Below are 16,740 nucleotides of genomic sequence, written 5' to 3'. Positions count from 1 at the left end.
ATACATATGGTTAAGGAGTAAAGACTTAATATCCAAAACATATAAAGAACTTTTACAATCAGCAACAAAAAACCAAACAGCCCTATTTAAAAATGGGAAGAGGATCTGAACAGACACTTCCTCAAAGACCTACAGATGGCCAAGAAGCACATCACTAATCATCAAGGAATTATAAATCAAAACCACAATGAGGTATCACTTAATGTTAGAATGGCTGTTATTAAAAAAGACAAGAAATAACAAGTGTTGGCAAGGATGTGGAGAAAAGGGAACCCTAGTACACTGCTGGTGACATTGTAAATTAGTGTAGCCACCATGGAAAATAGTATGGAGACTCCTCAAAAAATTAATAATAAATCTATCATTTGACCCAGCTAATCCACTTCATATTTATCTGAAGACTACAAAAATACTAATTTGAAAAGATATACCCCCATGCTCACTGTAGTATTATTTACAACAGCCAAGATATGGAAACAACCTAAGTGTCCATTAACAGTGTTCATTAACAGCTGAATGAATAATAGTATATTTATAAAAAGGAATACTACTCAGCCATAAAAAAGAAGTGAGATCTTGCCATCTGCTACAACATGGATGGACTGTGCAGACATTATGCGCAACAAAATAAGTCATATGGATAAAGACAAATACCATATGATTTCACTCATATTTGGAATCTAAAAAATAGAACAAGTGAACAAAATGAAACAAAAGCAAATTTAAAGAGAACAGACTAGCAGTTACCGAAGTAGAAGGGAGTTATGGGGTGGGTGAAGAGGGGACAACAGTATGGTGATAGTTGGGAACTAGACTTGTGGTGATCACTCTGTAGTGTATACAGATAACCAATTATAAAGCCACATACTTAAAACTTATAGGATAATAAAAGAGTAATCTGAAGCCATCTACAATATTATTTAATGACCAAAGCTTTTCTGGATGACAAGAGTTATCGGCTATTGTAGTACATTTTAGAATTTACATTTCTGTATAAGTCATTCTGTTGTCTGGTCCTAATAACAACCCTGGCAAATAGGCGGGGCAGATATCTTTACTTACAGATGAGAAAACCAAGGCTTAGAAAAGCTGCTTGAGTTCCCCAAGGTAGTAAGTGATGTTCAGAATCAGGCTTTCTTTCCACTCTACTGATTTTTTTATCATTATCTCATTGTTCATTAGTTACAAGATATCTGCTGAAACCATCACTTGACAAGATTTGGTTCATCTAAAATATGCCTGATAAGACTATGTACTCAAACATTATTAATTCTCTAAATTTTGGGGGAAGGGTAAGTGAAAGAGGCTTAGATTAAAAAAATAAAGCTTCAAAGATTTGTTGATAACTGATTTAAGAAAAGAATTACTATACTACAAATCTTATGTTTTTCAAAAGAAAATGCTGCTAAGAATCTCAACTGTGTGAATATTACAAGATAATCTGGACCTCCTGCTGTAAAGTTGAGGAAAATAAAAGATGTCTGTAGATTTAAATGAGGAACAAAAGACATGAATAAAGAGCATGCTAAGACAAGACAGATAATAGTACACAGAAAATCCATCCAAGTATGTGGTAAGATGCCCACCCAGGAGGCTGATTAGTAATAGGACATTACAGAAAAGGTGTAAGGTTGATCCTTACATAACAATGGTATGAGCTGCATGGGTCCACTTACACTCAGATTTTTTTTCAATAGATACATATTTCTTTTTTTAAAAAAATTTATTTATTTTAAAAAGACAGCAATGGGGGTGGGGCACAGGAGAGGGAGAGAGGGTCTTAAGCAGACTCCTTGCTGAGCAAGGAGCCCAATATGGGGCTCAATCTCATGACCCCAGAGATCATAACCTGAGCTGAAACCAAGAGCTAGATGCTTAACCAACTGCATGAGGCAGTTGCCCCAAATATGTATTTCATATTGTGATTAACAAGTAAGACAGAGGTTGCCAAATGACTGGAAGTGAAAGGTGGGGGAAAGCTGTGGAAAAGTCTGGGACAGGAACAAGGAACAAGCCTGTTCCTGGCATTCATCATACCACCTACCTCAGGGATGCTCAGTTCATTGAGGTCTTCAACTGAGAGATGCAAAGGAACAGGCTCTGGGGAGGGATTCTTTACAAAGTGGCAGGACCAGTCACTGGCCAGTGTTGTTCAAGGACCACAGAATGATAACCTGCCTCCCTGTAGTAAAAGTTCCAGGAGAGCTCTAGGGACAGGATAGCATCAAGCAGAAACCTAGCCTTTAGAGAGGAAAGCCGGGAGGGGTTGCTGTCCGCAGTGCTGAAAATTCTCTGGGGCTAAGAACCAACACCCAAGGGGCGGCCTCTTGAAGCTTGCTAGCATTTCCCACAAACAGAAACTGTAATAGAACCACGCAAAGGGGGTCAGGGGAAGCGAGTAACCTAGCAAAAAGGTTTAAAGTTGCTCTGCCTTCACCAGTTCTTTGACTTCCCCTAAACTGTGCCTGCAATGTGGTTTCCTACACTCCTGAGAAGAGCACAGAGTAGGTGTCACTCTCGGAAACAGCTTTGCTAACTTTGGGTGAGGATGAGGTGATGTGTGGTGCCTCACTCTACTAGTGTATTGTACTGTACTATACAGTAACTGCATTTTTCTCTTCCTTATAATTTTCTTTTTTTTTTTTTTAGGTTTTTTTTTTTTTTAAGATTTTATTTATTTATTTGACAGAGAGAAATCACAAGTAGATGGAGAGACAGGCAGAGAGAGAGAGGAGGAAGCAGGCTCCCTGCTGAGCAGAGAGCCCGATGCGGGACTCGATCCCAGAACCCTGAGATCATGACCTGAGCCGAAGGCAGCGGCTTAACCCACTGAGCCACTCAGGCGCCCTCCTTATAATTTTCTTAATAAAATTTCCTTTTCTCTAGCTTTACTGTAAAAATGCAGCAAAGAATACATGTAACACACAAAATATGTGTTTATCAATTGTTCCTGTTATTGGTAAAGCTTCTAGTCAAGAGTAGGCTATCAGGACTTTTTAGGGACTAAAAAGTTATACATGGATTTTTGACTGCATGGGAGGTTGGTGCCCCAACCTCTGTGTTGTATAAGGGTCAGTTGTATAATGTTTGAGGGCTATCATTTTTTTCTTTGTATGACAGAATAACAGGGCTCTGTTCTAGTAGACCCAATCTCCCCCTTTTAATGGTATACAGTTTATAATGCCTCTTCTATCCTGAAATGAAATTCATAGAGAATAGAATCTACCTACCCAAAAAGTTTTTAACAATACAATGTTCTGATATGTGAAGAAGAAATAGTAATTTATTTTTTTAAAAATATGTATTTCACTATACAAATGTTTGGAGACATAATAAAGTAGTCATATATGTGACAATTTATGAAAAATAAGTTTGGATTTAAAAATAAGAGTATCAGAAAGCACTCTGAAGTAGTATAGGACAATGAAAGAGCAGAGGTACAGACCAACACTAGAATGAAAAACAGTATTAAGATAGTAATGGACACAGGAAAGTAATCCTAACTGAACTCAGAATAATATGCCAAGGTAAATAACAGTCAAAGTAAAAAATAATAATAATAATAAGCAAGTTCAATATCACCATGAATGAGCCTGGTCTTACTTATTTCTAACCATGGTGTCAAAATAATCCTTTATGCTACGTTCAGAACATAAGCAAGAAAAAGGGGATATTTATTGGACTCATGAGATAGGGAAGGAAGAAAGTATCACAGAAAGCTCATCTGCCCATATTCTGTTGAATGGTGCAACAAGGAAGAGACAGAGTAGATAAAAACAAACCCATACTGCATGAGGCAATAAAGCAGTTGTGTAATAGACTGGTGACCGTTATTGGATAAAACGGAAGAGCTATGGTGATCCCCAAGAAGGCAGTAACAGGAAATATTATTCGAAGTTGTATTTTAAAAAATCCAAAAAGATCCCTGTATTTCATGTACCTCCACTAACTTAATAATTGAAGTCTAAACAGCAATTTCAAATCACCTGTTACATAATTTCAGTGTGTTTCATCGCATTGGCAGTAAAAACACTATTGCACTGAAATTCCTTTCAACTAAATATGCAAGTTGGAAATGCTGCAATTCTTACAGAGTATAATGTGCAGAGTGAACAAATTACTCAATTATTTTGAGATGGTATCTTTATTTCACTTGGGCTCCCTCTTCATATCAACTGTGATTCTAAAAATGATTCCCCATGATTCCCGTCCCTTGGTTATCCAAACACTATTCTAGGTATGGCAGTGTAGGGATGTTACAAAAGTAATTAAAGTCCCAAATCAACTGACTTCAAGGTATGGAGATTATATGGGTAGATCTGATCCAACAAGGTGAGCCCTATAAAAGCAGAGCTGGTGGCAAAAACAGGAAGTGACCTCCAGCTGACAACTAGCAAGGAAGTGGGACCTCCCACCTTCAAGTATAAGACTTGGATTCTGTCAACAAGCTAAATGAGTATAGAAGCAGATTCTTCCCTAGAGCCCACAGGTAAGAGCCAGCTTGACTGACACATTAATTTCAGTCTTGTGAGGCCCTATGTGGATAACCGATAGAAGCCCAGTTTCTGAATTCCACAGCCTTGGGCTAATAAACTAATGTTATTTTAAAAACAAGCCAAGTTTATGATTTATTTATTAGGCAGCAACAGAACACAACATTAACAACTTCCTCTTAACTTAATAAGATTTTGGTTTAATTTCTCATGAAGATATTTTAATATCAATATGTACTACAAAACTGTCAATTTGTATTTATAGGGTAGTTAGCTTGAGGGGGGGATACACAAAAGTCAGAGTAGATGCAGGACAAACTTTTACTGAGTTGGGACTCTCTCAGGTGCAGTGAGACATCTAGACACAGCAACTCTACTGTGGCAATAAAAGCACTCTCATAAAATGTTTAGCCAATCTCAAGAGGAAGGAATTGGAACCCAAGCAGCTCTGGAGACCTCAGTTGTACCTCATGAATTTAATATAACTGGGTTACAGTGGGCCCCAATCTCTTTCAACCCAAAATTCCAAATTCTTGGGAGAAAAATATCTGATCAGTACAGTATGGGTCCAGCCAGCTATGGCCTGAGAGGGAGTTAGGGAGTAGAAATGCCCTTGCTATCAGGAAAGACAAGTCTGGCTGTGGAACTGGGAGAACTTCCAGGGAGGACAAACTCTCCTGAACGGGGCAGCTCTAGACATGTCTACCACACTCATGTTATGGGAGTCCAGAACTAACCTGAGTTATGTTTACCAGTACCTGGCTACTTTTAAAAATTCTCATACCATATGTATGTATGTATGGCTCCATTTTCTCTCAAAACATTGACTCTGCATTTTATTCTTTATGCTTATGGATTTTTTTGCTCCCTGTAATGAATATATAGCACTTACAATTAGAGAGAAACACCTTTCCCCACTCTACTGGCTTCTATGAAAAGAGTTTTCTCCCAAATAATTCTTTTTTCTGTTAATCACTTCATCTCAGGAAAGGATGAGTCATCTGAACAGTAAATTTGAGAAGAATAAATGGGGAGAGCTCAACTCAGCCCTACCCTGGGGTTTTCACAAAGAACTCCAAGGTCTCTATTTACTCCATGCCCCTAGTCGCTGCTGCCTAGGGCAGGGTGGGTGGTGATCTAATTCTGGAGTTCAGTTAGCAAACCCATTTAGTTTGCACACAAACACACAGCTTCCAGCTAGGCCTTTATCACTATACAGTTGATTTTTAGGACTCCGATGCAATTCCTTTGAGTTATTTCTCAATGTTCAGACAAAAGCAAGAAAATGGGGGTTATTTGTTGGACTCCCTCAAAGACTCCAGTCCAAACTCATTTTTAAAATCCTTTTACATAGGGGCGCCTGGGTGGCTCAGCGGGTTAATCCGCTGCCTTCGGCTCAGGTCATGAACTCGGAGTCCTGGGATCCAGCCCCACATCGGGCTCTCTGCTCAGCAGGGAGCCTGCTTCCTCCTCTCTCTGCCTGCCTCTCTGCCTGCTTGTGATCTCTCTCAAATAAATAAATAAAATCTTAAAAAAAAAAAAAATCCTTTTACATGGGTGCCTGGGTGGCTCAGTTGGTTGGGCAACTGCCTTCAGCTCAGGTCATGATCCCAGAGTCCCAGGATCAAGTCCCATATCAGACTCCCAGCTCAGTGAGGACTCTGCTTCTCCCTCTAACCTTCTCCACTCTCATGTGCGTGTGCGTGCTCTCTCTCTCTCTCTCTCTCTCCGAAATAAATAAATAAATAAAATAAAATCTTAAAAAAAAAAAATCCTTTTACATCCACTTTTAAAGGAGAAAATAGGTGAAATTCCCTTAATTACCATTATTTTCTCTTTTTCATTTAATTTTACCTTTCTTGCTATATTCAGCTCTGTAATTCATTAATTCATTACCTGCTTTATTTTCATAATCTGATAGTAAAATGTTGAACCCTTACTGAACTTAAAGTTGGGAAAAAACCAGGGGCACCTGGGTGGCTCAGTTGGTTGGGTGTCTCTAGATTTAGTCTCAGGTCAAAATCTTGGGATGGTAGGATCGAGGCCTGCATTGGCTTTGCTGAGCACAGAGTCTGCTTGGGATTCTCTTTTTCTCTCCCTCTGCCCCTTACACAGCTTGCTCTCTAACTAAATAAAATCTTTTAAAACACACACACACACCCCTGGGAAAATCTTAAGGTAATCTAATCTGTGTATTCACTGCAGAGAGTTTAAGACCATGGGGCAAAACCAAGTCTCAGTACCCAGATTTCTTGTCTCCAGTGTTCTTTTACATATACTGTGACACTTAAGTACAATTCTAATTTTACTTCTGTAATATTTCTGCCAGCTTTTTTATGATAATCATTTACCCATCAACTAATTCCACCCACGTGTTTGCCATGTTCCTCCTGCATGACAGATTGTGAACTCTGACAGTTTCTCTTTGGCTCCTGCTGATAGCAACTTTATCTTAAGCTATAACTGGGCGGTCCTGCTTTTCTTGTATGCTTGGTCATGGCAGACTAGTTTGTGCTCCAGTAAACTTGTCTTTCATAGAAACAGGTTGCAGAATTTTGCTTTTATAAACTGTTAACCATCACTATAACTTTTTATTTTGGAAAAATTAATGAGTCTATTTGTATAAACATTAGAAATGACGCATTTATGCTCTACTCAGTCACCTTGTAGATTTACTGTTATTGCTCCTTTTTCTTCTTTTAACAGATGTAAAATCCTGTAGTTTATTTTTGTATGTTTGTTTTGTGTGTAGTTCACTTTAAATCACAAGGTAATCTATCTCAGCTGCCTTTAAAAAAAAAATTTTAATTTTGTTTTCCTCATTTTTATTTCCTATCATGTATTACATATTATATTTATTATATCTTCTTTTTATTTCAAGATTCACAGAAGTGATATATAGACACTCACTAAAATAGAGAGTAAAGAGGAGAACTTCTCTTTTATTCTCCCCCAAATACCACACCCCTCCGTGGGGATAAGTAGCAGTAGCAGTTTAATATATATCCTTCCACAACTCTTCCAGTATCTGCAACTTGCTTTTTTCCTAGGAATTTTTCCTAATCTAAAAACATCAACATATTTTAATAATTATTCTCATTATTTTCACCTTATAAACTATGAAATTAAACTCTGGATTGACTGAATTTACAGTGCCTTCCTTTGCTCACTCTCTTTCCCACTTCATTCTACTTGTGTAAGATCTTAATTATCTTATGAAATTCCAAATGGACACCCTGCAATCCGTATCAGGCTCTCAAGCCATGCTGCCCAGTGCAGTGGCCACTACCCACATGTCCCTATTGAAATATAAACTAAAAATAAATAAAACTTAGAACTCAGTTCCTTGGGGCATTTGGGTGGCTCAGTTGGTTAAGCATCCGAATCTTGAACTCACCCTAGGTCTTGATCTCAGGGTTGAGAGTAGAAGCTCCATGCTTCTACTTCACACACAAAAAAACAAAACAACTCAGTTTCTCAGTCCCACCAGCCCCATTTCAAGGACTCAACAGCCACTTGTGACTAGCAGCTCCTGTCTCAAACTGTACAGATTCAGAACGCTATCACTGCAGAATGTTCTACTATACAATGCTCATCTAAATGCTTGGTTAATTTTGTTTATTTACCTAGGAGTTAAATTCCCTTTGATAAGGTTCTTTCAAGGTTTCATTACTTTTTGTAGGTATTTCAAAATGTCTCCATCTGCAGGAAATTGCAAGATTATCTAGACACCTAACGCTTTCTCCTAACTTCATGTGGATTTTTTTTATTCTTCAAAGTCTAAAGTCCTAGGCTGTCTTACTACTACATTTTAAGATCTCTTTTCTGCCAGAAATTGCTTATCTTTGGGGTGCCTGGGTGGTTCACTGGGTTAAGTCTCTGCCTTCAGCTCAGGTCATGAAAACATCAACATATTTTAATAATTATGGGATCCTGGGATCGAGCCCTGCATCAGGCTCTCTGCTCAGCAGGGAGTCTGCTTCCCTGCTCTCTCTCTACCTGCCTCTGCCTACTTGTGATCTCTGTCAAATAAATGAATAAAATCTTAAAAAAAAAAAAAAAAGAAAGAAAAGAAAAGAAAAAGAAAAGAAATTGCTTATCTTTGAGTTTAGAAATTTAACAAATAGGTGCCCAAGAAGTGAAAGGATTTTTTTTTCCTTGAAAAACAGCTTCAGTGTGTAACTCCATATACTCTCAATAGCCATACTAAGTTGGTCCTTCAGTTCAGAAAAGTTTTCTAGTATTTTTTCTGATTGTTTATGAGTTATATGTTCTAACCTTTTCTACTGCTGGTACCCTTACTTTTGGACAAGCCGTACAGCCAAAATCCATCTTCTAGATATGTTAGTTCTATTACATTATTATTAGTCTGTAGAATTTCATTACTTTCCCATATATTCATTTTTCTGTTGTTCAGATAGTCATTCACACATTAGCTAATCCACCAACACCATAGTATCTCTGAACCATTTGGCACTACATATTTTGTAATGTTCTTTTCTACATTTCAAATGGTGAACTCTGAACACTCCCAACAGCTGCTCTGTAATCTATTTAATTTTGGACTATAACTGGGAATTTTTACCTTTTCTTTTTCTTTATCACCTATTTATCTGCACTATGGCTTCCTTCCTGCCTTGTACTGATACCATCAATATTTTCATTTCATTAAAAAAAATTTCTGCCCACTCCTTTCTATAGCCATTAGCTGTCTTACCTGTTTGAATGCTGTCTCAATTTTCTTCTATTTGCTTAAATTATCTAACAGTAAGGGCTGTGTGGGTGGGCTCTGTTTCTCCAGGCTCCCTCTTCCTTTCTAATGTTGTGACACTTATTAATTACATCAAGTTCTATTTTACCTCTGGTTTTCACACTGTTTCTGAAGGTGGCTTGTCTGAGGTTTGTTGTCCTTTCTGTTTGTGTTGGATATCCCCCTATGTTCTGCTACCTCTTAAAAAGCCTCTTTTAGAGGTCTGTTTTCTTAAAACAAGTCTTATACTAAAGGTAATCTAAAATGTTCATATAGCTTTTGTTTCAAAATTTCCTTTTTAAGACTATTATTACTGGGAAGTTAGCATGTTTTCACAAGGAAGGAAAATATTACAGAAGGTAGTCATGTCCCCAGTCAAGTACACAAAAGTAAACTTGACCAAGTTGTGCCTGAAGCATGTTATTGTATTAATAATGAACTTAACCTTTGTAGTATCTCTATACAAAAAAGTCATCTAGTATTTGAGGTAAACAGAAAGAAAAACTGGCAGGGAGACAAGATGGGAGCCCCCTCCTTAAGGACACTGCAAGTTCTTAACATTTTGTTGTATTTTAGAGAAATACTCAGAATCAGCTTCCTGAATATGTCATTACAGTGAAGAAAGTTGTGAGGTGAGGAAAAATGAGTCAGACCAGATTATAGTGATAGGGCTTGGAAAGTGGTAGTGGGGTAAGAAGATCCAACAAAAGCTGTCTACTCTCCCTGACTGCCTCTCCGGAACCAGTTCTGCCACTGCAGACCCACTTTCCTAGACCAACTCTAGGAAAAGATTGCAAAGAAGCCTGGGGTGTTTACCCCTTTCTTTTCATAGGTGAGGGGGTTCTAAACGATCGAAGATCTGGAAGAGGATGGGAAGGAAAGAGAATGCCTATGGTCCCATATGCATTCCCAGCTGGACATTGGTCAGTTACGTGGTATATATAGTGATGTACACATGTTGAAGATGATCTGTATCGGTCTTGACAATTAATGTCTTTGCTGAGCAGTCCTTAAACCACTGAATCACACTGCCACTCACTGAGGCTTCTCTAATCATAAGTATTTAAAGTGTCTTTGCTATAATTACAGTTTTATGCTAACTAAATCCAGATTCTCTCAGAAATAATTTTCTTTTTCTTTGAAGATTTATTTATTTTAGAGAGATAGCAAGCGAGTGGGGGTTGGAGGAGAGGCAGAATGAGAGGGAGAGGGAAGGAAAGAATCTCAAGTAGACTCCCCACTGAGCATAGAGTCTGATGTAGGGCTCAATCCCTGACCCTGAGATCATGATCTGAGCCAAGATCAAGAGTCGGACCTTCAACTGACTGAGCCACCCAGGTGCCCTCTCAGAAATAATTTTTAAATGTCATAATACATCATCAATCTACTAAATTTTAATCCTTTTTTCTTTTAAAGATTTTAATTATTTGTCAGAGACAAAAAGAGAGAATGAAAGAGAGAGAGCACATGCAGCGAGAGCAGCCAGCAGAGGGAGAAGCAGACTCCCCACCAAGCAAGAAGCCTGATGTGGAACTGGATCTCAGGGCCCTAGGATCACAACTTGAGCTGAAGGCAGACGCTTATCCGGCTGAGCCACTTAGGCATCCCTACTAAATTATAATCTTTAACTCAACTCTAATAAAGCTAGAAAGATAATTTTTCCTTATCAGTAAATATCACAGATTTTAAAAAATGAAGAAAACTTATCCACAGCTGGAGATGAATTTTTTTTAAAAACTGAGTTGTAGGAGCACCTGGGTGGTTCATTAGGTTAAGTGTCTGTCTCCGGCTCAGGTCATGGTCCCAGCATCCTAGGATTGAGCCCCACAGTCAGGCTCCCTGCTCAGCAGGAAGCCTGCTTCTACCTCTCCCACTCCCCCTGCTTGTGTTCCCTCTCTCGCTATCTCTCTTTCTATGTCAAATAAATAAATAAAATCTTAAAAAAAAAAAGAGTTGTAATTTAGATACCACTAAATTCACCCATTTGAAGTGTACAGTTCAGTGGTTTTTAGTATGTCTGCAAGGTTGTGCAATCATCACCACTAATTCCAGAATACTATCATTACCTTAAGAAGAAATCCTGTACCCATTAGCAGTCACTCCCCATTCTCTCCTCCCCACAGTTCCTGGCAACCACTAATCTACTTTCTGTCTCTATGGATTTGCCTCTCTGGACAGTAACATAAACAGAATCATATGGTGTGTAGTGCTTTGTATCTGGCTTCTTTCACATAGCACAATGTTTTCAAGAGTCAACCGTGTCATAACATGTATCAGTAATTCATTAACTTTATGGTATGGAAATTTGTTCATCCATGAATAATATTTTAAAAATCTATTTTTTGCTACCTATGTTAATTAGCTCTCAGGATTACCCAAGATTCAACTCAAGACACACCATATGTATTCACACATTCACCTCTTGGCTTACAAGATTATCAGTATATTTTATTTTTTGTCAATTTAGAAATCATTTTGTACATTATGGTGTTGGTTGTATTGTGTTTCAGTACTTTGATAAATACTTATTGGGCTTTCCAACTAGCACTGCTTTTTCTAGAAATTACCCCTTTCCTCCAACTTCTATATGGTGAATGTGATCTTGTTCCTGTCTACCAGGTCCAGGAATGAGACCCTGATTCAAGATAGACAAATTAGGCCTTTCACTGGGAAAGCGGAATTGGGTGTAGGATTCCACTTCCAACTAGCTGATCTCTTCATTGCAAGAGTAAATCTCAGGAGTTTTTGGCTACTATCATTTTTTGCCATGTAGACTAAGAAATCAAGAAAACCAGTGTGCAAGAAGAATCAGAGACAAAGAGAGAATAGCAGAGATAAGAGATGGAGCAGGAATCCCTGAGTTACTGGCAGGCTGCATCCCTATCCTTGGATTCCATGGGATAGCCTATAAACTTATCCTAAGTCCCCTTACCATTTAAGTTGGTTAAAGAGGTTTCCGTAAGCTCCAGCCAACAGCCCTAGTATAATCATCTACCCAATAAAATTTTAAGGTCTTTAGCAGTAAGGGCTCAACCTCCATAGCACACATTACAACAATTCAAATGCATACTTAATCAAATCATCACCTATGGAGTACCTTGCAAAATTATCTATAAAATGCACTCAAGACATTCTCCAATGAGTATGTAAAAAAAAATAGGATTGGTGTCTTTTCATAAAAATGCTATATTATTATATCACTGACTCAATATATCTTCGCACCCATTTTGCAAAACATTAATTTCTTCAGAAGTGAAATCATCTACTTTATTGTACTACTCCATCCCATTTGCTCTTGCCTGATATTTAAATCTTTTGAAAAGCATAGTGTTACATTTTCCTTAGAAAATTGGAAGCTTCTCACAAACAACAAGTAATCTCTATTTGCTTTTTAAGCAAACTCCCACAAAACCTACTAACAAATAATCTTCAGGGGCAGCTGGGTGGCTCAGTCTGTTGTGTCTGACTTTGGCTCTGGTCATGATCTCAGGGTCCTGGAATCAAGCTCCTACTTGGGCTCTGCACACAGCAGGGAGTCTGCTTGTCTCTCTCCCTGCCCCTTTCCCCCAGCTCATGTCCTCATGCTCTCTCTCAAATAAATAAAATATTTAAAAAAAATTCAGCGTACAGAAATACAAGTAAGTAACCTCATTTATAGTGGTGTGCATGTACAATGATGTGATGCACATGCGCACACACACACACATGCACACACACACAATATTACTCAGCCATAAAAAAGAAAGAGCTTGCCATCTGAAACCACATGGATGATTCTAGAGAGTATTATGCTAAGTGACATAAGTCAGAGAAAGACAAGTACCGCATGATTTCATTCATATGTGGGATTTAAGAAACCAAACAAAGAAAAAAAAAAGACAATCAAAAAATACACTTTTATCTTTAGAGAACAAACCAGCAGTTACCAGAGGGAAGGTGGGTGGGGGATGGGTGAAATAAATGATGGGGATTAAGAGCATACTTGCCATGATAAGCACTAAGTACTATACAAAATTGTTGAATTATTATATTGTACACCTCAAACTAATACAACACCGTATGTTAACTATATTAGAATTATAATTTAAAATAAGGCAAAAAGATAAAAATCAAAGATATAGAATGTTGAGAAATTTAAAAAAAAACCCAACAGACTCTTAAATACAAAAACAAACTGGTGGTGGCAGGAGATAAGTGAACAGATAGAGGAGATTAAGAGTACACCTATCTCGATGAGCTCTGAGTAATGTATAGAACTGAATCATATTTCACACCTGAAACTATTGATACTGTATGTTAATTATTTTTCAGTTAAAAAAAGTACAACGATATCGAGCATACAGAGGTATAAATGAATGACCTCCCTGGAATCATTCTCTCCTTTTCTCCTCCGGCAAACAGGATATATTGTCAAACATGAATCATTCCCACAAGGATAACTAATCTGTAATACAACGACACCGTGCACATGTAATTATTAGACGATAGAGGGTTCGGAGGCAAGAAACATTCCTTCACTGACAACTCAGGAGACACAGTTTCCTAAGTCTGCTCTCTTGCCCCAGGTTGAGGAGCCTGCTGCTGTAACTGAAACTGCAAACCTAATTCCCCGCTCTTCCTGGGAGTCCTCACTTCATTTTGTGAAGTTCTTTTCCCAAAATCAAATCCAGGATTTGTCACCTAATTGGTTCTCAGTGGGGATAACAGAGATAAAACCAAAAATCCAAAATGTTTTCTTAAATCCCTGTTAAAAATTCTATAGGGATAAATGGGCTAATCCTTCAAAGTGCTAAGATTTGGTTCCTGAGTGGATTTTGTAAAACACATTAACGTCACTACCTTCTCTAAGACATACTGAAACTTAAAATTATACTTCCAATACTACAAAGGCTTACAGAGATAGAACCCCTTTAAATTACTGAAGAATTCCAATCGAGTACAACTGTGTACCGTGTCAAGCACTGGGGCAGTTTCTCATGGCCTTGGCCCCAAAGCTTCTCTGTAGCTGAAGAGAATTGTCTTGGCCAAAGCTCTGAGAGGCAAAATACTATTTACTTACTATTGGCTCCTTTCAAAAAAAAAAATTTTAAACTCTAAGTTTAACAAATGGCCCACACAAGGACTTGCTGAAGTTCCCTGAGACTCAAACTGTTAGGAAGAGATTTTGGAAACCTACTTTAACCTAATTATTTCACAAATGAGAAGAAGGGGTAGACAAGAGATAAATGACTTGCTCAAATTCACAGAACTGATCAAACCAGCAGAATTAGAGTATGGGTCCTCGATTCACAGCTGGAAGCTCACTTCCCCCTACCATCTGTCTAAAATGTGTAAAATGGACAGTTTTGAAACCTCGGCTTTCTGAGAGAAAAACCAAAAACAGGGAAAACTACAACTTTCTGTTTCAAACGGGAAGCTGAGAGATTAAAGTGTTACATGTCAATTGCTGGAGGTAAAAGGTAATATCCATCCAAATGTTGTGATGGGCTTGCCCTGGAGGCTAAGGGAAATGAAACCAAACACCAGATTTTTGCTGCAACCGGAAGGTTTTTTGTTTTGTTCTTACCATTTTTTACCATTATGAATATAGTAACTATTGATTCTGTGTGCCCAAAGCTACCCCAATCCTCCTTTTCCATGAACAAAGCCTATAGTCCCTTGACCAGAAGGATGGGCACATGTCCTAGACCTGGCTAATCAACAATTTCACGTCACAGGTCTAAGTAAGGCCATAAAGAACCCTTTCCTAGAACTGTGATACAGATGCGGAGAAAAATAACTCCTCCCGCTTTCCTATCATGTGGAGAAGGCAGTCTGCAGCAGGAGAGGTTAAGAGCAACATTCAAAGAGAAACAGACATAAACAGAGATGAGAGATGTAAAGAGTCTGGCAACGTCAAATCCTTGGGTCTCATTCCTGAATTGGTTCCTTTGAGTCAGTAAGTTAACTCTTTATCTTTATCAACTATAAAGCCAGTAAATTCCTTTTCCAGTTCAAAATACTCTGAATTGAATTTCTGTCACTTGCAACTCAAAAATGCTAACATATACTGACCCCAGGAGACAGAACTAGATATGCTACTCTTAAAACAGGGAAACTAATGAACGTTTATTTAAGAAAAACGTTTTGATGCATGTAGTCAGGCTCTACTGTTTCTTGTACCTACCAAGTCTGACATCCTACACTCACCAGCTTCCCTGTTTCCATTATAACCTGGCTGCTGAAAGGATGTGACTTTGCTAACACTTTCCTAGGATTTCCCTAGAATTTAAAAAAAAAAATCCTATTATATGCTTGTTTCATTGGATTTTCAAAAGAAGCTGAATGTAAGATATGTTCTAGGTAATATAGATTAAATGAGATTTTACCTCGTCTAGACTGTCAAAAAGATAATCTAGTCATCAACCTTATAGTATGCCATGTGGAAAGTTTTCAAATTTTTAACAATAGACACCAATGAGAATAACAAATCTCAGCACCTACCTCTAGTAAGGCTCCAGTTTGGAAGAATTTCAAAGGCTTTTCAATGGAATAATAAAGGCTATGATAGCTACCCTTAGCCAGGTATGCTCTGACGAGACCAACTGCTATAACCAGCCACCTATGAGAAAGAGGAAAAATAGCAATCAGGATATTTTTTTTAAAAAGTAGGTCAATAGGACTGGGGGTAATAGAAAGTTTGGTGACAACACATACTGTTAAAGGTGCCCTCAAGAATCAGTAACCCAGATTTATCGACTATGGCCCTCAAATGCCAAGATGTAATGCACAGAAATGTTGCACCACCAGCACCCAAGCAAGAGTGCTCAGCAAAAGCAGAGTGGCACCTCACCCATCTGGAGCTCAGCTTTTTGGCAAACTTGCCTGTTGAGAACAAGGCCAAAATGAAGAGAATAAGCTAAATTGGTCCTTGAGCAGCTAAATTAAGTGCCAGAAAGTCTAAGACAAGAGAAAAAAGCTGTTAAAGGAAAATTTTAAATGGCCTGTGCAGTCAAAGACTCTGTAATAATAATAGGGTGGAGGAAAGATGTTTTAAACTGTTTTCACAAGATTCTCACAGAAACATACCCATACCCTACTCTTTTAAAATTGCGAATGAGATAAGAATAAAAGGGGCGCCTGGGTGGCTCAGTCATTAAGTGTCTGCCTTTGGCTCAGGTCATGATGCCAGCGTCCCGGGATGGAGCCCCGCATTCGGTTCCCTGCTTGGCGGGAAGCCTGCATCTCCTTCTCCCACTCCCCCTGCTTGTGTTCCTGTTCTCACTCTCTCTCTCTGTCAAGTAAATAAATAAAATCTTTAAAAGCAAAAAAAGAAAAAAGGTAAAAATAAAAGGTTGGTTTAAAAAAAATTTTTTTTTCTTAGCTGAATTTCCCAAAATCAATTCAGTAAAAAAAAGGGCCAGATAAATACAAAATACAAAACAGGGGAACACTTAAGCATATCACTGTGAATGTTACATTTCTGTTCTGTCCTTCTCAAAATGAATTTCTCCAGTC

The 16,740-nt window shown here is 38.2% G+C and overlaps 1 protein-coding gene across 1 annotated transcript in view; it reads right to left on the bottom strand.

Moving 5' to 3' along the window:
• Nucleotides 1-16,740, bottom strand: part of HACD2 (3-hydroxyacyl-CoA dehydratase 2) — a 114,487-nt gene that overhangs the window by 95,593 nt on the left and 2,154 nt on the right. The window contains exon 2 of the mRNA XM_004745438.3: nucleotides 15,727-15,844. Within this exon, the coding sequence (XP_004745495.2) occupies nucleotides 15,727-15,844 (118 nt within the window). The remainder of the gene's footprint in view (nucleotides 1-15,726; nucleotides 15,845-16,740) is intronic.

This window comes from Mustela putorius, unplaced genomic scaffold, assembly GCF_011764305.1.
Source record: "Mustela putorius furo isolate JIRA1106 unplaced genomic scaffold, ASM1176430v1.1 tig00003834_pilon_pilon_pilon, whole genome shotgun sequence".
Lineage (NCBI taxonomy): Eukaryota > Metazoa > Chordata > Mammalia > Carnivora > Mustelidae > Mustela > Mustela putorius.
The sequence above is the reverse complement of the archived record's forward strand: the minus strand, read 5'-3'. Positions and strand labels throughout refer to the sequence as shown.